The sequence below is a fragment of the Hemitrygon akajei genome, chromosome 17 (assembly GCF_048418815.1).
Source record: "Hemitrygon akajei chromosome 17, sHemAka1.3, whole genome shotgun sequence".
NCBI lineage: Eukaryota > Metazoa > Chordata > Chondrichthyes > Myliobatiformes > Dasyatidae > Hemitrygon > Hemitrygon akajei.
Window position 1 is genome coordinate 59,774,279 of NC_133140.1, and position 23,876 is coordinate 59,798,154.

The window sequence follows — 23,876 nt, forward strand, 5'->3', positions numbered from 1 at the left end:
TCTATTTCAGAAGCAAATTTTAACCAATAATCTTTCATCCTTCAACATGCACACAAATAAAGTTTCATGTGTACCTTTTATAATGTTATCTTTATTGTCTTTATTTATGCTTATAAAAAAAAAATCACAGTGAGACTTGATCAAAATGCCACATAGTTCATATACAATCTCATGGTCAGTTTGGTATCTGTAAGATTCAAAATTAAGATGTGCGTTTCTGACAGGTCCGGGTTAAAGTCTAGGGACAAGTATGATTTAATTATGTCCGGGTTAAAGTCTGTAAACAAGTGTGATCTAATTATGAATGCAGAAGCCTTGACAAAATTAACTGTTTGTGGAATCACTGAAGTCCTGAGATATGGACTATTGTTTTACAGAAACGTGTAAAAAACAACTCCAAATATGGAATGGGATAAGACTATGTACCTCCCGAGTCAGGGCGGGGGGGGTGGTAAGGAAGAAGGATAAAACCTGCTGCCCTGTAAGGTTCAGGGTTCCCTTCTCTGAGGGGGCCCAGCTCTGCAGAACTGTTAATAAACTTTGTTTCCTTGAATTTGTCTTGAAGCCATTATTCGGGAGCGTGGCTCGTTTTTGACAACTTGGGGCGCTCGTCCGGGATCCACACTCCAGCCGTGAGGGGGGCAAGGAAGGACATCGGAGAAGGTGCACCCTGCCGAGTTCGGCAGTCCCTGATTCCTTGCTCGTCGCCCCGCGCGGCTTGAGCGAGTGATATCCGGCGGACTCAAGGAAACAAAGAGGGGTTGTCGAGGCAGTTGAGACAGTGAGCGATCGAGTAATTTCTGTGCACAGGACCCAGGTAAGAGATCCTGCAGTGACGTGGTACACGAGAATTGTGGAACTACGGGGTTACCCTGCAGGTGAATCCTGCAGAGACGTAGTGCATGAGAATTGTGGAATTACGGGGTGCCTGCGGGTGGATTGGAACCGGGCAAGTCCTCGAGATGGGGAATAAGGGGTCTAAGAGAGACAAGGGTAAAGGAAATCCAGGCGCCAATGATGAAAAATATGCCGGGGTACCCCCTGATAGTCCGTTGGGACGGATGCTAGAAAATTGGGATTACGGGAGGCGAAAAGGGAAGTCAAAGAGAAAAATGATACAGTACTGTGAATTCTGGTCCCGCCAGCCGATCCAAGGGTCGGCTGTGTGGTGGCCTAAATTCGGGTCTAGCGAGGATTGGGTACAACAAGCCCTTAATCTGTACGTGAATTCAAAACCTAACGTTAAACCCGAAGAAAGTGATTATGCCCTATGCTGGTTACCAACGACAAATAGTTATAAATTGAAAACGATAAATGAAGGGGGACAGAAAAAGAATACATGGGAGGTGCTCGAGCACCTGCCGCCCCCATATGTGCCCCCTACCGCTCCGCAAATCGAAGACCCTGAGACGGAGGTTGGCCAACAGCTGATTCGTGTTGAATTTGTATCGAAAGCATGGCCAGATATAAGAAAAAAACTGGAAAAACTAGAAGATTGGAATACTAAACCCTTAAGTGAACTACTTAGGGAGGCACAGAAAGTGTTTGTAAGAAGGGATGAAGAGAAACAAAAGAAGACGGCAAGGATAATGCTCCAGACAGTGCGACAAGTAACCGCAGATAGTAGAGAGAGACAGGGACCATGGTTGGATTGAGGTAGTAGCCAGGAGCAAGGAGGAGGGCTAAGGAAGGCTTTAAGATGTTTTCACTGCAACGAAGAGGAACACTTCAGGCGCGAGTGCCCCAGATACCGACGGGAAGTGCGCTCGTATGCCATGATGGAAGATGAAGACTAGGGAGGTCGGGGGTTCCTACCCTTGGGGAAAAGAAACTATCGACAGGAACCCCTGGTAAACTTGAAATTAGGTCCCCAAGGGTGTGACACAACCTTTATGGTAGATTCGGGTGCCGAAAGATCTAGCGTAATCCAGATACCTCCCGGCGCCCGGACAGGAACAAAAGTAATGGGGGTATCTGGTATCGGAGGAAAGACAATACAAGTGCCCATTGTGGACAACGTGGAAGTCGGATATGAAGATAGGGCAACAAGGCAAGACCTTCTCCTGCTACCCTCGGCGGGGTTTAACCTATTAGGAAGGGATCTGCAAGTTCAATTGGGTATTGGAACCGTGCCAAGCAATGGAGAAATAATAGTAAAATTATTCGCATTAAAAGAAGACGATCAGAAAATAGAGCCCGAGGTATGGTATAGAGAGGGAAACAGGGGAGGATTGAACATCAGCCCTTTACAGATCACCTTGCTACCGGATGGTCGCCCAGTGAGGAGGAAGCAGTATCCCATCGCGATGGAGGGAAGAAAAGGGCTGCAGCCGGTGATTGAAGGACTGATCGCTGACGGACTACTGGAGGAATGTATGTCACCGTATAATACCCCAATACTCCCGGTGCGCAAGCCAGATGGGACTTATCGGATGGTACAAGACCTGCGGGGTCTAAATGCAGTTGTCCAGACCCGATACCCGGTAGTGCCCAACCCTTACACACTGATGAGTAAGATCTCCCCTGACCATGAATGGTTCAGTGTAATAGATCTAAAAGATGCCTTCTGGAGTTGCCCGCTAGAAGAGAGCAGTCGTGACATGTTTGCGTTCGAATGGGAAAATCCTACGACGGGGCGGAAAAGACAACTCCGGTGGACGGTCCTGCCACAGGGGTTCACCGAATCACCTAACCTATTTGGGCAGGTCTTGGAGCAAGTACTAGCGGAATTCCAATGTGCTCCAGAGAGCCAACTGCTACAGTATGTGGACGATCTATTACTATCCGGGCCAACACAGGAAGGGGTGCAGGAAGACACCATCAGACTACTGAACTTCCTGGGGAAGAAGGGACTGCGGGTCTCAAAGAAAAAGTTGCAATTTGTAGAAAAGGAAGTAAGGTATCTGGGACACCGGGTCAGTAAAGGACAGCGATGCATTACCCCAGAAAGGATAGCTGGAATAACTGGAATGTCACTACCACGTACCAAGAAGGAGATACGCACCAGTTAATTTGCGATGCACTTGATATCGAATGGAAGTACCATACCCCGTGGCATCCCCAGAGTTCGGGAAGAGTAGAACGAATGAACAGCACCCTAAAGGCACAACTGACCAAGTTGATGTTAGAAACCAAACTACCATGGACTAAGTGTCTCCCTATTGCCCTTTTAAGAATACGAACAGCGCCCCGCAAGGACATAGGAATATCCCCATATGAGATGTTGTTCGGACTCCCGTATTGGAATAAGGTGGAAGGGTACCCCACGCTACAAGGGGGTGATATCTTTGTAAGGGACTATTTACTGGCACTGTCCCGTTCCTTTGCAGAACTGCGGAAAAAGGGTCTCTTGGCCCAGATTCCGCTGCTCGATTTTGCTTTACATCAGATCGTGCCTGGAGATTGGGTTCTGGTAAGGACCTGGAAGCCGGAGAAGTTACAGCCACAGTGGGAAGGCCCTTTCCAGGTCCTGCTAACAACAGAGGCGGCTGTACGGACAAAAGAAAAAGGGTGGACACACGCATCCAGGGTAAAAGGACCGGTGAAGCCCGAAAGCTGCACTGAGTGGACCTGTGTTCCCGGTGAAGAACCGATGGTGGTGAGGCTAAAAAGGCAGCAAAAATGAACTCTATGTGGACTGTAACATTATTGACTGTAATATATTTGATTCTATATGTCGGGGAAATTGAAGGGAAATGTGACAAGTGCAGAACCGTGGTACGAGTGGGGCAGAGGGTGTTCCCAGGATCATTTGTGTCCCACTCGCATGTGAATGATCGATGCTATGATCTAAGCAAGAGAGAAACATGTTGGGAGAATAGTAAACCTTATTACCAAGTCTATAATAAAGGATACATGGGACAGGGGGGGACCATGAGAAGTCTCAGCTGTCCCAGGAAAGACCGGTGGTTGTCAAGGGAGGGCAGTGGGACATCCCATCTACACTGGTTAAGGAACATGCAGATAAGGTAAAGGAGATTATAATACAAGATGAGAAGAAAAAAGAGGCGGAAGAGCGCGAGCAAAGGAAGGCGGCAGTGGTCTCCACGGACCCGTCTATATATCAGGAGATAGAGAAAGATATAGTCCTCCCCGATGTTAAAGAGAACCTCTTTATAGACTTAGCGACTCGGATTGCCACGAGCCTAAATGTGAGTGGTTGTTGTGTCTGTGGAGGACCGCACATGAGTGAACAGTGGCCGTGGAGGGGTGAGAGCTTGAGTGTGTGGGAATTGCTTGCGCACAATTGGACAAATGTCCCAGACCGGAAGAAGCAAAGGTGGAAATTGACCAATTACCCGGAGGGACAAGTATGTGTTGAAAGAAAGGGGAAAGTAAAGGTGGGAGAAAGTCCCTGCCGAAGCATTAAATTAGCAAAGAGGGAAGGTAATGTTACCTGGTGGCCAGAGGAGCCAGCATGGTACATAACCAGAGAACCGAATGGCAGTTGCGAGGCCGTAGGAAACGGCTCTAAATTCTGGAAGTGCAGCGGAACGAATCCGTACGAAGGGGTCCCCAGGGTCAGGGAAGTATGGAAGGAAGCAAAGAAAGGAGGATTTGCCCCGGAGGGGTTATTCTGGATCTGCGGTAATCAGGCGAATACCAAACTACCGTGGGACTGGGCGGGTGTTTGCTTCCTGGGTCTCATAAGACCGGAGTTCTTCCTCCTGCCTCAGGAGGGTGACCGGAAGCTGGGAATTAAGCTGTTTGATTCATTAAGGAGAGAAACACGGGAGATAAAGGTGGGCGAGTGGGGTGATGAGTGGCCACCGGCTCGCATCATTGAATACTATGGGCCAGCGACCTGGGCCCAGGATGGGTCGTGGGGGTATCGCACTCCTGTCTACATGTTAAACCGAATTATTAGACTGCAGGCGGTGGTGGAAGTGATAACCAATCAAACGGCACTGGCATTGGAGCTGTTGGCAAAACAGCAGAGCCAGATGCGAACAGCAATATACCAGAACAGGCTGGCTGTGGATTACCTATTGGCCTCTGAAGGCGGGGTATGTGGGAGGTTCAATCTTACAAACTGTTGCCTGAAGATAGACGACAGTGGAAAGGCCGTGTTAAAAATATCCGACAAAATTCGGAAACTGGCCCACGTGCCAGTACAAACCTGGAGATCCCTGGGGAACATGAGTTGGCTAGACGGGCTACTAGGAGGGAGCTGGTGGCGCACCGCTCTCCTAGTAGCAGGCGGGGGTCTAATGATTCTCTTACTTTTGCCGTGTTTGATTCCTTGTATACGAACACTGATCAGGCGCAGTATATTCCAGCTCCAGGCAGTAGCGATACCACATCATGGGACAAACGAGCTAAAACTTATGCTATTAAAGAAGAAGGTGGGCCCCCTGGGAGTGAGAGAAATGCTAGCTGAAACGCACATCTTAAAAAGAAAAAGGGTGGTATTTATTGTAAGATTCAAAATTAAGATGTGCGTTTCTGACAGGTCCGGGTTAAAGTCTAGGGACAAGTATGATTTAATTATGTCTAGGGACAACTGTGATTTAATTATGTCCGGGTTAAAGTCTGTAAACAAGTGTGATCTAATTATGAATGCAGAAGCCTTGACAAAATTAACTGTTTGTGGAATCACTGAAGTCCTGAGATATGGACTATTGTTTTACAGAAACGTGTAAAAAACAACTCCAAATATGGAATGGGATAAGACTATGTACCTCCCGAGTCAGGGAGGAGGGGTGGTAAGGAAGAAGGATAAAACCTGCTGCCCTGTAAGGTTCAGGGTTCCCTTCTCTGAGGGGGCCCAGCTCTGCAGAACTGTTAATAAACTTTGTTTCCTTGAATTTGTCTTGAAGCCATTATTCGGGAGCGTGGCTCGTTTCTGACAGTATCTAAGAGATAAAGCCATAGTGAGATCAGGTAACTGAACATGAGTTCTGAGGATTCACGGTGCAGTCCTGCTTTAAAAAAGATTCAGGGATTTCAATTATGAATGCGTAGTGTTAGGGTTAATGTTAGGGTTAATTCGAGACTGCCATTACAGGTCAGGAGTGGCTCACGTAATGAGAGGGAGGGGGGAGCGAAACGGGGACCCCGCTACATCGAAACTACTAGTGTCACGCGATTCAGTAAACAAAAAGAAACAGGTAACTCGTGAGCATATGGCTGCGGGCCAATAAGATGGACACAAGTGCCCAATATTACCTAATATGTAGCGGGGGGTTGTGCTGGGGGAAAAAGGGATATAAATAAGAGAAGATTGTAAGGGGAAGTCGGAAAGCGCGCCTTCTCCAGCGACTCCGTCGACTCGCTGTGCCAGTTACGATTCTGCCAATAAAGCCACGTTTTGCTATATTCCGATGTTGGTTGTCTCTCTTCCAAACGAACACAGGGCATAACTGGAGCCCAACATTTGGTGACCCCGACGTGGGGAGGGAGAGACAACACAGGCTGGCGGGTCCGACAGCAGACAACTTGCGGCCGCAAGCTCGACTAAGGTCAGGAAGTGCCTGTTATATCGAAGACTTCCACTAGATAGTTAAATCACTGAGTTAGATCTTGTCTGCTGACGGATCCTCACCAACCCCAAATTACCCTGGGAGAGATCATTCCCGGTGCAGAATCGTGACTGGTAAGTACTAACTCTTATCTGTTTTTAGGAAGATCCTCCGCCCGTGGGAAAGTCTTCTGAGTGAGGGTACCCGCCGCCCACGATGGGCATAAAAGTCTCAGGAGTGAGGAGCAGAGAAAAGTGTCGCGGTACACCGTAGTACACAGGGATACTGACGACGCCTACCTTAGACTGGTTGTTAAGAGGAGAAATCTCCCACGCGACGGTCAGGTTTTGAAAGGCGACCGTCCCACATTTGATCCTCTCTGTGTACTAGGGAGCCATGGAGCACTTCAATTTCGAGTTACCAAAACTCAGACATTTGCGTGTTGAGTAACAGAGTATATGAGAGTTTTTAGAAATATGGTAAAATTGATAACTGTGCGAGTTCAATAATCTAACAGTGAGCAGCCGCAGGGGTCGGACACCATCAAGGTAGGAGTGGAAGTGTTCCTCCGAGGCCCGGGGAAGCTCACCTGGAACGGAAAACGGTGGCATGGTCCATACCCTGTCACCGAGGTCTCCAACAGGGCATTAAAAGGTAAGAAGGGAGGGGGACAATAACTGGCATCATTTTCTACTGGCCAAATAAGACCTTTGGTAAGTGGGGAGCGTTTCTGGGACAGTCGGCTCTAGGACTGTCTATTTCAATTGCTATCTTTATTACGTGTGGTTGTTGTTGCGGGACTATAGATCGAGCCTTGACCGGAAAGGTTGGACCTCCACCGGCGTACCAGGCACCCTTGTTCCCGGTGGAAGGGGAGGACACGGCCCTCCCGGAAAGCGGACGCGCTATGGGAGGACACGGACTGAAATGGACCATGGCAAGGGGGGGGATTGTGAATTTGTTCTTGAATAAGTTTTCTGAAATGTTGCATGTTACTTGTAAAACTTGCGGATGTTTAGGGAACCCCTACCCATATTTTGTGACCCTAGGTCGGACAAATCAGGATAAGCAAATAGGGAGGACACGCCAAAGAGTGCCGGGGGACGCTCACCTCCCTGCCTGATCCCGGCAGCCGCGGAAAAGCTTGTAAGGGGTGTGGCCTCTGGGAGGCCAAGGGAGGGAGTGTTAGGGTTAATGTTAGGGTTAATTCGAGACTGCCATTACAGGTCAGGAGTGGCTCACGTAATGAGAGGGAGGGGGGAGCGAAACTGGGGACCCCGCTACATCGAAACTACTAGTGTCACGCAATTCAGTAAACAAAAAGAAACAGGTAACTCGTGAGCATATGGCTGCGGGCCAATAAGATGGACACAAGTGCCCAATATTACCTAATATGTAGCGGGGGGTTGTGCTGGGGGGAAAAAGGGATATAAATAGAGAAGATTGTAAGGGGAAGTCGGAAAGCGTGCCTTCTCCAGCGACTCCGTCGACTCGCTGTGCCAGTTACGATTCTGCCAATAAAGCCACGTTTTGCTATATTCCGATGTTGGTTGTCTCTCTTCCAAACGAACACAGGGCATAACTGGAGCCCAACAGTAGGAATTACCAAGACTAGATGATGCAACGATCTCACTTTAAGCACACTTTATCTTATTTCATGTTATCATTATTTATTTATATTTGTACAACTTCTTCATTCTGGATGATCTTTTACTTATCCTGCTATAGTTACTATTCTATATATTTGGTGAGTATGCATAAGAAAATGAATCTCTGGGTTGTATATGGTGGCATATATTGGTAATAAAATTTACTTTGAACTAGGAAGTTTTTAAGTTTAAATTAGACAGTTCTTAGCAAGTTCAGGATATATGCCGTCTCAATTACAAAACGAATTATTAAAAAAATAAAACACTACTTATCGACTACATTGACCCTGATGGTCAGAGGATCTAAAGACAAGAAATGAATTACATCTGTAATAAGGTAGGCAGTTCTTATATTTAAAATTGTACCAGTGAATAGAAAGGTACATTCAGTTTCTCTGATCCTTTCAGTTCCTTAATTTCAATTACTACTAAACATTCAAGAACATCAGCTCCCAATTTCTCCATCAGATTGCAAGCAGCTGCCATGGTACCTGCACCAAAGACAAAATAAATCACATTCAATCATCTGATTTTATTAAAAACTTTAAACCTACAGCTTTGTTGACTGCCGGGAACCATACCATCAATTTGTGGGACAAGTCGCTCAGCATCTCAGACTATTTATGTGTTTTTTTTGTGTGACTTTCTTCCCCCCCCCTTCGCTATTTTGAATGTGCTGCACCTTGGCCCCCAGAGGAATTCTGTTTCGTTCGACTGTATCCATGTATGGTTGAATGATAATTAAACTTGATTTGATTTGATCCCAAAATTTACTTGCCGAAGGGCTGTGAAACTGTGCTGATGAAATTGCCAGACATCGGTATCAACTTAGTAAAAATAAACGCCAAAGTGTTTAGATTCCTAATACAGCAAATTCCAGGCCAAAATTCATGCCACAGCAATATAGAGTATTACATCTTGTACCTCCAGTTGCAAACACATCATCAATGATGACAACTTTCTGCTGTGGTTGCACTTGATCAGCTTGTATCTCAATTTGATCCTAAAAAAGAAATGCCTTTCAGATATGATAGCATTAAGACATGGTTATATAAAACAAAGATTACAAGGTTTCCCCCTTGAGTCACATAGAGGAAAAAACCCACAAAAGATTACCTCTCCATATTCAAGCTGATAGCATTTGGAAATAACTTTACCAGGAAGTTTCCCTTTCTTTCTTATTGGTACAAAGCCAATTCCAAGTCTTTGAGCCAGAGCAGGACCAAATAAAAACCCACGAGCATCCAAACCTGTAGGGCACAAATGCAAGGTTACTCCACAGTGGAATACAACAGCATACAACCCATAGCAGAATCATTCCTAGTAAACCAGTCCCCAAGAAAATTCCTATAACTTCAGTGCAGAAGGTTTTTTTCCCAGAATGATATGCCATACATTTACACTGCTTCATGAAAGGTGAGTTTGGAAGCAGGTTACAAACGAAAATGGTTCTCTTATACTGCGTTGGGGGTTTTCACTGTCATCCAATCTAATAACTTTTATTTTGATCTGTCATTTTTTAAAAAACTTCCTTAAATTATAAAGGCAGAGCTCATTTAATTTTTAAAAATCTCCTTTACCCAAAGGCAAAAATTTGCACCGTGGTGTGGCTCTACAAATAGGAAAGAAATGTTGGTATTCCATTTAAGAACACTTGCAAAACATTAAAAAGAGTATTAGAGAGTCATACATCTGTGGTTTCCTAGTCCTTTATTGGACCTGCACATTACGCCACTAATTAGACAAGGAAGTCCTAGAAATAAATCGCCTACTAGCCTGCGATTTTATCTACTATACCAACTGAGTAACTCATCCAGCAGACATGAATTAAATAGCCACATGTAAAGCACTGTAGCCTGGTTTTAAGAGGAGACTGAAAGCTGAACTTCAATCAAGAAAAATACCCTTACCCACAATTAATTCAACCTGAGCAAATTTCTTTCTCAAGTGATCTTCAAACAGGTCAATAACGGCAGTGAAGGCTTTGGGATCTTTCAAGAGGGGGTTGATATCCCTGAAATTATATAGACAATAAGTTAAATGCAAGAGCAGAAACTACTAAATAATCTATATTTTATGGAATGCAAACGTATAGGATATTATTCTTAACATCAACAGAGAAGACGAGATCATATTGCCAGAGCAGATAAGATGGCTGCTCCTCAGGGATAAGATTGCTGTTCAATTCCAAAAAGTGTCAACATTTATTTGTGGAGTGGGCTGGGAGCTAATAAGGGACAGTAATAAAAGATGTAATGGGAGACAGCAGAAAAGAACATGAAGAGCCAGGTGAATGGTTTTACAAGGAGTAAAATAGATTGGCAGGGACAAAATACAGGGAGCAGCTTGCAGAGGGAGAAGGGAGAGATTCACCAGTGATACAAGACACCGTGGCTAAAATAATTAAAGGTAAAGTAAAAAGAGTAGTAAACACCAGATTAGGGCATTATGCGGGCTACTTTAGCATAATATTGTAAAGCTGTTGAAGGTGGAATAGAGGGTCATGAATGAGCTTCACAAATGACCGGGCTGCCACTTACTGGATGTTTTTTTTTGTTTTTCATACCAGTAAATTCTAGAGAATATTGTGCATAAAAATCCCAGGCAGGTCAACGGTTTCTGAGATACCCGAACTATCTTGTCTGGCACCAACAATAATTCCACAAAGTCACTTAGATCACATTTTTCTGCATTCTGATGTTCGGTTTGAACAGAAACTGAACCTCTTGACCATATAGAGAACATAGAATAGTACAGCACATTACAGGCCCTTCAGCCCACAATGTTGTGCCGACCCTCAAACCCTGCCTCCCATATAACCCCCCAACTTAAATTCCTCCATATACCTGTCTAGTAGTCTCTTAAACTTCACTAGTGTATCTGCCTCCACCAATGACTCAGGCAGTGCATTCCACGCACCAACCGCTCTCTGAGTGAAAAACCTTCCTCTAATATCCCCCTTGAACTTCCCTCCCCTTACCTTAAAGCCATGTCCTCTTGTACTGAGCAGTGGTGCACTGGGGAAGAGGCGCTGGCTGTCCACTCTGTCTATTCCTCTTAATATCTTGTATACCTCTATCATGTCTCCACTCATCCTCCTTCTCTCCAGAGAGTAAAGCCCTAGCTCCCTTAATCTCTGATCATAATCCATACTCTCTAAACCAGGCAGCATCCTGGTACATCTTCTCTGTACCCTTTCCAATGCTTCCACATCCTTCCTATACTGAGGCGACCGGAACTGGACACAGTACTCCAAGTGTGGCCTAACTAGAGTTTTATAGAGCTGCATCATTACATCGCGTCTCTTAAATTCTATCCCTCGACTTATGACAGCTAACACACCATAAGCTTTCTTAACTACCCTATCTACCTTAATAAGCTGGTAAGGAAGGCGGGCTCTGTCGTGGGCAAAGTACTGGAGAGTTTAACATCGGTAGCTGAGCGAAGGGCGCTGAGTAGGGTATGGTCAATTATGGATAACTCTGAACATCCTCTACATAGCACCATCCAGAGACAGAGAAGCAGTTTCAGTGACAGGTTACTATCGATGCAATGCTCCTCAGACAGGATGAAGAGGTCAATACTCCCCAATGCCATTAGGCTTTACAATTCTACCGCCAGGACTTAAGAACTTTTTAAAAGCTATTATTAATGCTCTTTGAGACGGTGATTTAGATGCATATCATATTTTTTTTACTGAGTTAAGTATTGTATGTAATTAGTTTTGCTACAACAAGTGTATGGGACATTGGAAAAAAAGTTGAATTTCCCCATGGGGATGAATAAAGTATCTATCTATCTATCTACCTGTGAGGCAACTTTCAGGGATCTGTGGACATGTACCTCCAGATCCCTCTGCTCCTCCACACTATCAAGTATCTTGCCATTTACTTTGTACTCTGCCTTGGAGTTTGTCCTACCAAAGTGTACCACCTCACACTTCTCCGGGTTGAACTCCATCTGCCACTTCTCAACCCACTTCTGCATCCTATCAATGTGTCTCTCAGCAATCTTCCACAATCCTCTACACTATCCACAACACCACCAACCTTTGTGTCATCTGCAAACTTGCCAACCCACCCTTCTACCTCCACATCCAGGTTGTTAATAAAAATCACGAAAAGTAGAGGTCCCAGAACAGATTCCTGTAGGACACCATGACCCTCTGCCTTCTGACTTTCTGAATAAGCCTACCGTGTGGAACCTTGTCAAATGCCTTACTAAAATCCATGTAGATCACATCCACTGCACTACCCTCATCTATATACCTGGTCACCTCCTCAAAGAACTCTATTAGGCTTAGGCACGATCTGCCCTTCACAAAGTCATGCTGACTGTCCCTGATCAGACCATGATTCTCTAAATACCCATAGATCCTATCTCTAAGAATCTTTTCCAACAGCTTTCCCACCACAGACGTAAGGCTCACTGGTCTATAATTACCTGGACTATCCCTACTACCTTTTTTGAACAAGGGGACAACATTCGCCTCCCTCCAATCCTCTGGTACCATTCCCGTGGACAATGAGGACATAAAGATCCTAGCCAGAGGTTCAGCAATCTCTTCCCTTGCCACATGCAGCAGCCTGGGGAATATTCCATCAGGCCCCGGGGACTTATCCGTCCTAATGTATTTTAACAACTCCAACACCTCCTCTCCCTTAATATCAACATGCTCCAGAACATCAACCTCACTCGTATTGCCCTCACCGTCACCAAGTTCCCTCTCAGTGGTGAATACCAAAGAGAAGTATTCATTGAGGACCTCACTCACTTCCACAACCTCCAGACACATCTTCCCACTTTTATCTCTAATCAGTCCTACCTTCACTCCTGTCATCCTTTTGTTCTTCACATAATTGAAGAATGCCTTGGGGTTTTCCTTTATCCTACTCACCAAGGCCTTCTCATGCCCCCTTCTGAAGCTCCTTTCTTGCTACCCTATATTCCTCAATAGACCCATCTGATCCTTGCTTCCTAAACCTCATGTATGCTGCCTTCTTCCAACTGACTAGCTTCTCCACCTCACTTGTCACCCATGGTTCTGCATGCTTTTTTTTGCAGTCAGCTGCTGCCACGATTGGCCGATTAGATACTTGCATCAATGAGATACAGGAGACATAATAAAGTGGCCACTGGGTGTATATGTAAAGGGACGGGCAATTAATTAGGCCCAAGAATAAAAGATAGTGGGCAACAGTAGAACAAGTACAAAGACTAGATTCAGTTAAGGCTATAAGTTCACAGGGAAGGTATAGACAGTAATGTCAGCAGAAACCCAAGATTTGGTTAGACAGAGGTTTAACAATAAAGTGATTAAACATGACAAGATATAGCAGTATTGTCTCACAAATCACACTTTGAAGGAGCTATCAGAAATTTACAAAATATCAAGTTTGATAATGACCCTAATTGCCTTTAGTGTTAAGATGGCAGGGGAAACAAAGGAGCCAGCAGCGGGGGTGAAAAAGGAGCCAGTGGCAGGCGAGAGAAAAGAACAGAAGAAACCTCGCCGCCATTGTAATCGCAACCCTGTACTGGACAGGGGCATTGGCAAGTATTCTCGTTCTGCCACGTTTGCCAGAAGGGCCATGTACAAGCGCAAATACAAGGCTCCTGAAACCAAGGTTGATAAGAAGTTGAAGGAAAAGAAGCCCTTCACCATCACCAAACCTGTTGGGGGAGACACGAATGGTGGAACTCAAGTTGTCAAAATCCGTAAGATGCCACGGTATTATCCCACTGAAGATGTTCCCCACAAAAGGCTCAGCCATGGTAACAAACCTTTCAGCCAGCACAAACGACGTCTACGGAAATCCATCACTCCAGGAACAGTCCTTATCCTGATGACTGGTCGCCACAGATGTAAGCGTGTAGTTTTCCTGAAGCAGCTCGACAGTGGCCTGCTGCTGGTCTCTGGCCCTTTGATTCTTAACCGTGTTCCACTGCGAAGGGTTCACCAGAAATTTGTCATTGCTACATCTACAAAGATCAATCTGTCTACTGTGAAAATTCCCAAGCACCTGACTGACTCCTACTTCAAGAGGAAGAGGCTGTGCAGGCCCAAACACCAAGAAGGAGAGATCTTCGACACTGAGAAAGAGAAATATCAGCTAACAGAACAGTGGAAGACGGACCAGAAAGCTGTGGATTGTCACCTCATGTCTGTTATTAAAAAGGTCCCCCAGCTTCGTGGTTATCTCCACTCAATGTTCTATTTGTCAAAGGGCGTTTACCCACATAAATTGGTCTTCTAAGCCATAAAAGTTGACATTTATTAAAACTGGTATTTCAGTAAAAAAAAAGAAAATAATGACCCTAATTAGCACTGTACATGTGCAAGTGTGTGTGGCCTCTGTCGGTCGTGGTCGACCACGGGTACTGCGTCTCTGGTAGGCGCTCTTTTGTCAAGCAGCGTCGACTGTGGCTATTGAGGCTGATCCTGGAACGGCAGGCTCTGCCACAGTTGCTGCATGTGTTGGGTGCCGTGGAATTGTTGTCCGCTGTGCCCTCCGCTCCTCAAACTGATACAGGATCACTCTTTCACCTTGCTCTAGGTGTTGCTGAAGAGTACCTCGCCATTTGTTGTGGTCATCTGCTGTATCCTCCCAGCACTCTGTGTTGATTTTTAAGGCTTTCATGTCGCGCTTGCAGAGGTCCTTGAAGTGAAGCTGAAGTCTACCAATGTTCCTCTTGCCTGTTGCTAGTTCTCCGTAGAGGATGCCCTTTGGCAGTCTACCATCCTTCATACGACAGACATGGCCCAGCCAGCGCAGTCTGCGTTGTCTTAAAAGCGTGAACATAGTGGGAAGTCCAGTGCAGGAGAGGACCTCAGAGTTTGGGACTTTGTCTCTCCAGGTGATGCCAAGGATGCGGCGAAGGCTACGTAGATGAAAATTATTGAGTTTCCTCTCCTGCTTGGAATAGATGGTCCAAGTCTCGCTACCATACAGGAGGGTTCTGATAACGCATGCACTATAGAGTCTGCAAACATGATTGAACACAATAGTCTATAAATGGCTAGATAAACAGGAATTTGGATAATTTGTTAGGGTGAATGTGTGAGACAGAGGGGACCTGTGAGTATGGAACAGTGCAAGTTGCTGGTTCATTCTGATCAACTGACATCAGTTTATTGAGATAGCTTGCACATGCTTGTCTGTTTGCTGCTCTTTGAATAAATAATATTATCTAAATCACTTCCTGTTTTTCATTATTTGGGTAACAGTCTCAAATAGTATGATCAGCTCTGCATAAATGGTTCATTAATAACATATGTTATCAAAGAGCATGTGGCATTATGGGCAGGAAACTGGCTGAAGCAAAACAAACTCAGGTGACAGACTAGTGTCCTCTAGGGGGCAGTATTAGGATGCTGATTTTCCAAAATGTATTTATACCATACATTGGGTGCAGTGTACACCATTTACAGCATGTTACACTATTTACAAGTTTCTCATTCCACCTACTCTGACAGATCCCCAAATCCCCATCATTATCACAAAGAACAACAGCTGTAGGCACATAGGAGCAGCATCCCAAGCAGATTTCCCTGCCAAGCCACACTCTATCCTTCTAGAAAGCATGTTGCCATTCCTTTAATGATTTTTTTTTGCTTCAGACAACATTGGAATACACCACCCCACAATACTGCGGGTGTACCTTCAACAAGGCTACACAGTTCGTCACAACCTTCACCTAGATGGGGTCAGTTGTGCTGTGAGGATTACATTCCTTGACTTCTCTAGTGCCTTTAACACCATCCAGCCCAAGATCTTAAGGCACAAACTAACGGAGATGGGAGTAGACTCTCACATGGTGGATTGGATAGTGGACTACTTGACAGATAGACCTCAGTATGTGCGGTTGGGAGACTGTAGGTCTGACACGGTGGTCAGCAGCACAGGAGCGCCGCAGGGAACCGTACTCTTTCCGGTCCTGTTCACCCTGTACACATTAGACTTCCAATATAACTCGGAGTCCTGCCATGTGCAGAAGTTCGCTGATGACACGGCCATAGTGGGGTGTGTCAGGAATGGACAGGAGGAGTATAGGAAACTGATACAGGACTTTGTGATATGGTGCAACTCAAACTACCTGCGTCTCAATATCACCAAGACCAAGGAGATGGTGGTGGACTTTAGGAGATCTAGGCCTCATATGGAGCCAGTGATCATTAATGGAGAATGTGTGGAGCAGGTTAAGACCTACAAGTATCTGGGAGTACAGTTAGACGAGAAGCTAGACTGGACTGCCAACACAGATGCCTTGTGCAGGAAGGCACAGAGTTGACTGTACTTCCTTAGAAGGTTGGCGTCATTCAATGTCTGTAGTGAGATGCTGAAGATGTTCTATAGGTCAGTTGTGGAGAGCGCCCTCTTCTTTGTGGTGGCGTGTTGGGGAGGAAGCATTAAGAAGAGGGACGCCTCACGTCTAAATAAGCTGGTAAGGAAGGCGGGCTCTGTCATGGGCAAAGTACTGGAGAGTTTAACATCGGTAGCTGAGCGAAGGGCGCTGAGTAGGCTACGGTCAATTATGGAAAACTCTGAACATCCTCTACATAGCACCATCCAGAGACAGAGAAGCAGTTTCAACGACAGGTTACTATCGATGCAATGCTCCTCAGACAGGATGAAGAGATCAATACTCCCCAATGCCATTAGGCTTTACAATTCAACCGCCAGGACTTAAGAACTTTTTAAAAGCTATTATTAATGCTTTTTGAGATAGTGATTTAGATGCATATCATATTTTTTACTGAGTTAAGTATTGTATGTAATTAGTTTTGCTACAACAAGTGTATGGGACATTGGAAAAAAAGTTGAATTTCCCCTTGGGGATGAATAAAGTATCTATCTATCTATCTATCAAGAACAACTGAAGATGGGCCATGGCATACTGTCCTTAGCAGCCACAGCTACATTCCACAAATTAGGAAAAAGCTTCGCAGGTGTATTACCAGTGATTAGAGGCTGAAGAGTGTTATTGAACAATAAACCTAGAAATGGAAAGCCATAGGGCCAGTGGACTGATAGCTGGCTGTTGGTTTCATAGGGAACCACCAGCACACTTCAGACTTCTTTGCTTCGGCAATATAATGTGGGGATGAAATATGTTGGAGATCAGAAGCTGGAAACGCGTGATCTCATGCTGTAGACGTAAGCCCACGATGGTTCCTGATCTGCTGCTGATGGGCGAGATACTGAGGTTATTCAACATTCACTGTAGATACAGATAAGGCCGATTAGCTTGAGTTTCCCCAATCTGAGTTTTAAGATTAATTTACATATTGATTTTTAAAATAATTTTAAATACACCACCCTATAGGGAGGTGAAAGCTAGGTATAAACCAGATCAAACATAATTTGGACTATTATCCCACCATAAGAAATTACGAAGTTGAAAACTAACAAGTTATTGTATAAACTCAACAGCAAAGAGCTCCCTACCAGGCTACTAAACCGGCGATACCTGCGCCCATCCTCCCCCTTGGAGAGTTAAAGTTTAAAGCAACTCAGTTCACTGAGACTTTATAATATACAGATGAATATATCCCCAAGTGCTCCGTCATTTCAATTTGTTTTTCAAGTGCACCAGTGAAACCAATCTACCTGATGAATTTAGTTTCAGCTACTCTTCACGATTTAGCTACTGTCACGTACCCCGTGACCGGGTTAAAGAACCAGCAGAAATAGAAAAACACTTTGGAGTCTGGTATTGCTATAAACTAATAGTGTTTATCAGTAACTACGCAATACAGTACTATAGAATGCAAATATATGAAACAGGTTAGCAATAATACATAGATATACATACAGAAGTGTGGAAATAGGAACCAAAACCAGGCTCTTTCAAACCTAGGGGTAAATGGATAGAGTCTTATGATGGTGAAGAGTTCTGTTCAGTTCGAGGTAGTTATTTGAGTAACACTGGAGAGAGAGAGGTGAGAGGTGATGCCGTCGATCGTCCCATCGTCTTCTGAAGTCCTGTTGTGGTCACTGATTATGACCATAGCACATACGACTGTTCTTCAGTGGTGGAACTATCACCCAGGCAAGGGAGGACACACAAATAATTCCCCACCGGTCGCACCTTTTCACACTGTGAGCCCCTGATCGATTTCCCCGAATCGATCCTCCAAAACCCCACCTTCACGTGGGTGCACAAAGCTCGTTCAGTGTCCCGTGGTGTGTCTGTGTCCCAGCAGACCTGCTTTTTATCTCCACATGCTGGACACCAACTGTCCATCAACCGGCTCCGCCTTGCCCTTTCTACAGGAACTTTAACAAGCAGGCAAAGTGTCCTTGGGGAAAAGGTAAACAAGTTGCCAGAAGAAACCATAATATTAATCCTGTCTCTCTCTCTCTCATTTGCACTGGACGCCTCCCCCTCTCTGTAGCAGCACAGTTCATAGGGTCAACTCTGGACCCCGTTTCAAGCTCGGTTTGCCCATGACACTACTAAAGGCATTCTAATATTTGAGCAGAGAAAGACTGCAGATGAGTGAAGTACAAAGGGGTTTTTAGGTGCATGAATCACAAAACATTAGTAAGCAGGTGCAGAAATCGTTTAGCAAGGCAAAATGGCCTTTGTTGCAAGAGGGTTGGAGATTAGAACTAAGGAAATATTGTGTAGTTAAAACTTTCTGTTCCTAGTTTGTTGTCATAGAACACTACTTTAAATACACAATAGGTCTAAATTCTTTGGCTCTCCACTCAGCCTTGGATCACCTGACAATTGCAAAACCTACGCCAGGCTGCTGTTTATTGACTACAGCTTAGCGTTCAGCACAATCAAACAATCAACAAGCTCCAAATTCCAGGCCTCTGTACCTCCCTCTGCAACTGGACCCTTGACCTATCCATCGAGAGGCCAATAAGTCATTAAATTTAAATATGTCAAAATGTTGATGGGCATGATCTAAAATCTTTTTATACACTTTGGGAAGTATTCGCCTGCTGTGTGTTTTGGGAGATCAGGAAATAGTGGAAAAGAACATACAGTATTACTAAGTGGCGTTATCCAATGACGCATACTTATTAAAACAAGAATCATGTACTTTGGACCGCAAGGCATGAAATAATAAGCTCACTGCTGTAAATACTGCACAGGTATAAAGAAATATTTCTCAAAGGCAACAGGTGTAACTAACTGGGTATTTTTTGCTCTTACTGTAATTCTAGATTGCAGTTTCATTCACTACAACTGAGAAAAGAATTTGGAAGCAAATCAGAGGACTGCTAAGACTCGTATCTAAACTCAGAACTGCATAACCTTCAGGGAAATACAACTTTGTCTATAAAAATAACAAAAATGTTGTTACTTTGACAAACTGTTTCAATTAGATAGCTCAAGCAAAGGGCCATAGATATAAATTATACAACCATAAGTGGACTGTTTTGAAAATAACTGTGTTCAGGATCCAACGTCTTGTTCTAGATGAGCGGTGAGTTGCAGGGAGAGCCTTCCAGAGTTTATCGTCTCAATGACAAAAGCGGGATGGTGCAAGAAGTCAGTTGGGCATAAAGGGCAGTACAGCAGGCAAGTCAATACTGCAGGAATAGGATCAGTGTGCTGTTTACAACAATGGTGCTGAGGTCAAGAGGATTCTTGACCAGGAGTGAACATCACCTGTCCTGGTCCAATAACACTGACCCAATGGCCAATGAAGTTCATTAATGCCTCTACTTTCTAAGGAGGCTAAAGAAATTTGCATGCCCCATTTGACCCTCACAAAGTTTTTAAATGATGCATTACAGGAAGCATCCTATTTGGATGTGTCATGGCTACTGCTTTGCCCACGACGCCAAGAAACTACGGGGTAGCGGACACACGTCAGCACATCACAGAAACCAGCTTCCCCTCCATGGATTCTGTTACACTTTCCAATGCCTCGGTAAAGCAGCCAACATATCGAAAACCTCAACCGCCCCAGACCTTCCCTCTCGTCCCACCTCCCTTTGGTTAGAAGATACAAAAGCTAAAAGCGTGTATCATTAAGGACCCTCGCCATCTGGAACATGCCCTCTACCATCAGGGAGTTGGTACAGGAGCCTTCAGACACATGCTCAATGATTTAGGAACAGTTCATGAACCCATGAACATTACCTCACTATTCCTCATTTGCATTTTTTTATTTATTTTTGCAACTTGTAGCAATTTTTAAAGTCTCACTGCTGCCACAAAACAGAACATTTCACAACATATGTTAGTGATAATAAACCTGATTCTGTAGCACCAGGCTCAAGGACAGCTTCTATCCCACTGTAATAGGACTATTGCATTGTTCCCTAGTCTGAGAAGATGGACCCTTCATCTCACAATCCACCTGGTTGAGATCTTGCAACTCGCTGTCCACCTTAACTACACTACAGTTAGCCCAAGTGTTTATCACCTCAGCGTTGCTGATATTAACTGTCTCCAATTCCATATTTCGCCCAGAGGAAAACTGTAAAATCCACCAGCACGCCAGAACATCATTTGATGATAACCCAGCAAGTTATCATTCAAGGGCACTATGAGCAGCCGTGGTCCCCGAGAGCAGGCCCTCGCAGACACATGGGCTTCACCACCAACAGTCTTCCCTGAAATCCTCTCGTTATGTTCAATCTCAATCCCGAAACAGGCACGCTATTTCAAATCGTCACTGGACGGGCAGAGCAAGAGAATTAAAGATGTTTTTTTTCGCAAACCCGCCTTTAAAAGTTCTCCCCTCCCCCACCTCGCGTGAGTCCCCCCGAGCTACAAAAATGTGCTCGGGGCGGCAAATACGGAACAACGGGGATGAGAAAGCGTCGCAATGTGAAAGCTCCCTGATTCCCTCACTGGCTTCACCCGGCAGCCCAGAACCAGCTGCAGCGGCGAAGAGGCCCACTCCGCCACGCCGCGGGAAGACTCACTGGAACAGGGCGCCCCGCCACGCCACGCCACGCCACGCCGCGGGAAGACTCACTGGAACAGGGCGCCCCGCCACGCCACGCCGCGGGAAGACTCACTGGAACAGGGCGCCCCGCCACGCCACGCCACTGGGAAAGACTCACTGGAATAGGGTGCCCCGCTTGGGGAAGTCGGGGAAGCTCTTGATGCTGCAGCGCACCAGCCTTAGCTTCTCCTGCTCCGCACTCATCCTCCGGCCGCGGCTCCGACTCGCTGCTGTCGCCACTGCGGCTCCGACGGGAACAGGCGGCCACTGCGCACGCTCATTGGACGATCGACCCGCCGCCGGACGGACCTCGGTGTTCTAAAAAAAACCCCCAAAATATACTTTATTCAAAAATAAATTGCAACGCTGGAGAGGGGAGCGGCCAATGGTTTGCAGAAAAGTAGCGTCTGGCTCGATGCTTAGATTAGATTAGGTTACATTCAACTTTATTGTCGTTGCCTGAAACGCCGACAGTGCTTCTCCTTATAGATGTTGCCTGGCCTGCTGTGTTCCACCAGCAGTTTGTGTGTGTTGTTTGAATTTCCAGCATCTGCAGATTTCCTCGTGTTTATTGTCGTTGTGCTGAGTACAGATATAAAGACAATGAAATGCAGTTAGCATCTAACCAGAAGTGTAAAGAATAGTTACGAAATTAAAAAATAACTGCGAATAAAAAATGTTACAGCACACAAATATAAAAATACTGAGACAGTACAATATGGGTACAATACTGCTCAGCACTGTGATGTGAGGTTCAGCAGAGTCACAGCCTCAGGGAAGAAGCTGTTCCTGTGCCCGCTGGTGCGGGAGCGGAGGCTCCTGTAGCACCTACCGGATGGGAGGAGAGTAAAAAGTCCATGGTTAGGGTGAGATGCATCCTTGATAATGCTTTTCGCCCTGCCCAGGCAGCGTTTATGGTAAATGTTCTCAATGGTGGGCAATTGGGTGCCGATAATCCGTGCGCAGTTTTCACCACATGCTGGAGTGCTTTGCGGTCCGATACGGGACAATTGCCATACCACACTGAGATGCAGCTGGTGAGTATGCTCTCAATGGTACAGCGGTAAAAGTCCGTCAGTATCCTGGGACAGAGGTGAGCTTTCTTGATGCTCTTTTTGATCAGGATGGAGGAGTTCAGGGACCTGGTGATATCCTCGGAAATGTGGACACCAAGGAATTTGAAGCTTGATACACGCTCCACTACAGCTCCGTTGATGTAGATGGGGACGTGAGTGTGGAGCCTAGCATGCCTGAAGTCCACAATGATCTCCTTGGTCTTCTGGGTGTTAAGGGCCAGGTTGTTGTCGGCACACCACGCCAGGTGCTAGACCTCATCTCTGTAGGCCGTCTCATCATCCCCTCTGACCGTGGTGTCGTCTGCGAACTTGATTATGGAGTTAGAACCATGTACAGGAACGCAGGCATAGGTGAAAAGGGAGTACAGGAGAGGGCTCAGCACACAGCCTTGAGGCACGCCAGTGTTCAGGATGTGAATGGAGGAGGAGAGGTTGTCTAGCTTAACAGTTGGGGTCTGTTAGTCAGAAAGTTCAAAGACCATTGCAGAGGGATGAGCTGATACCAAGCTGGCAAAGTTGATCAGCTTGGTGGCGGGGAGGGTGGGGGGGGGGGGGGGTGGATATCACAGTATTGAATGCCGAACTAAAGTCAATGAACAGTATTCTAAAGTAAGTTGGGGCTGTCCAGGTGGGTCAGGGCAGACTGCAGTGCCGTGGAGATGGCGTCCTCTGTTGACCTGTTGGTGCGATAGGCAAATTGATGGGATAGAACAGGTTAGCCCTTCCAATATGCGATCTCTAACGCTGGACGCATTTCACAAACACAAGAGATCCCACAGAAGCTGGAAATCTTCAGCAGTACACACAAAATGCAGGAAATACTCAGCAAGTCAGGCAGTATCTACGGAGGAGAATAAACTGTTGACATTTTGGGCAGAGACCAGGCTCCAATCATAGCAACAACAGCACGTAAAGTATCAGAAACAAATCCCAAGATGTTGAGAGGGCCGTTTCCAAACAAAAAAAATTACATCAAGCCATGTACGTCGTAAGTCATCAAATGCGTGGTCCAAAAAAGTGTAAAGAGTGTTTTAATAAGGATAAAGATAGTGTCAGGGGAGACATTTTGTTTGTGTTGCTCAAGATTTTCAGCCTCTGCAGAATCTCTTGTGTAGCTGAAGGCAAGACACCATTGGGGAAGCATTTAAGTTTTAAAATTGAGCCCATAATTGGAGAAAAGCTAATTCAAGAGCCTAATAATACATAGGCTTGTCATCTGAAATGAAGTCAGGATGTTGGAAACCCCACAGCAGGTCAAACAGCCTCTGGGGTGTAAGTTGGGTCTATGTTGACCTGGGGTCCAGTGCTGACTTTAGTATGCTTGTCCTGCTGGATTCTGGCAGACACTGCAGGGCCAAAAGTAATGACATTTCTCTAATTCCTTTAGAAGTGCACATAATCGATTAGTCAGGGGACAAGGGAGGGTCAGACTGTGTTGTCTGGGACACTATGCTGTGTTTGAAGTCCTGAGCTTCATATACTCAGCCTTAATTGGCAAAAGGCAAGGCTGGTGACTAAAGGTACTGGTGAATTTCTTTATCGATATCTTGCAAATTAGTCCATCCTTTTCAGGGATGTTTTATCGTTGGAGGACAGTATGGGCAAGTTGGTAGAGTACTTATGGCTTACAGATGATAAGACTGAATATTCATTGTATTCTGGTTGATGGGGACACATCGGGACCAGTACCTGTTGGCCCAATTAGCCCATGTTTCATGGAAATAATTTAAAAGTATAAAAAAGACAAACTGCCATTTAAGTAAGTAAC

General features: G+C 45.4%; 1 protein-coding gene and 1 pseudogene across 1 annotated transcript; one reads left to right on the top strand and one right to left on the bottom strand.

Annotated features, from left to right (window-relative positions):
• Nucleotides 1-8,105: 8,105 nt before the first annotated feature.
• aprt (adenine phosphoribosyltransferase) lies at nucleotides 8,106-21,308 on the bottom strand. Its single transcript, XM_073070247.1, has 5 exons — nucleotides 21,151-21,308; nucleotides 10,021-10,124; nucleotides 9,227-9,360; nucleotides 9,035-9,113; nucleotides 8,106-8,601 (listed from the first exon to the last, which is right to left on the bottom strand). The coding sequence occupies exons 1-5, from the start codon at nucleotides 21,234-21,236 to the stop codon at nucleotides 8,465-8,467; spliced, it is 540 nt and encodes a 179-aa protein (XP_072926348.1). The 5' UTR covers nucleotides 21,237-21,308; the 3' UTR covers nucleotides 8,106-8,464.
• On the top strand, nucleotides 13,540-14,387 carry LOC140740754 (large ribosomal subunit protein eL6 pseudogene; annotated as a pseudogene).
• Nucleotides 21,309-23,876: the final 2,568 nt, after the last annotated feature.

Excerpts from the sequence above, each read along its gene's own strand:
- aprt (XM_073070247.1), bottom strand. The coding sequence starts at position 21,236 with ATGAGTGCGGAGCAGGAGAAGCTAAGGCTGGTGCGCTGCAGCATCAAG. Across the intron at positions 10,125-21,150 it reads AAGCGGGGCACCCTATTCCA|GGATATCAACCCCCTCTTGA; the intron begins GTGAGTCTTTCC and ends ATATAATTTCAG. Across the intron at positions 9,361-10,020 it reads TCAGGTTGAATTAATTGTGG|GTTTGGATGCTCGTGGGTTT; the intron begins GTAAGGGTATTT and ends TGTGCCCTACAG.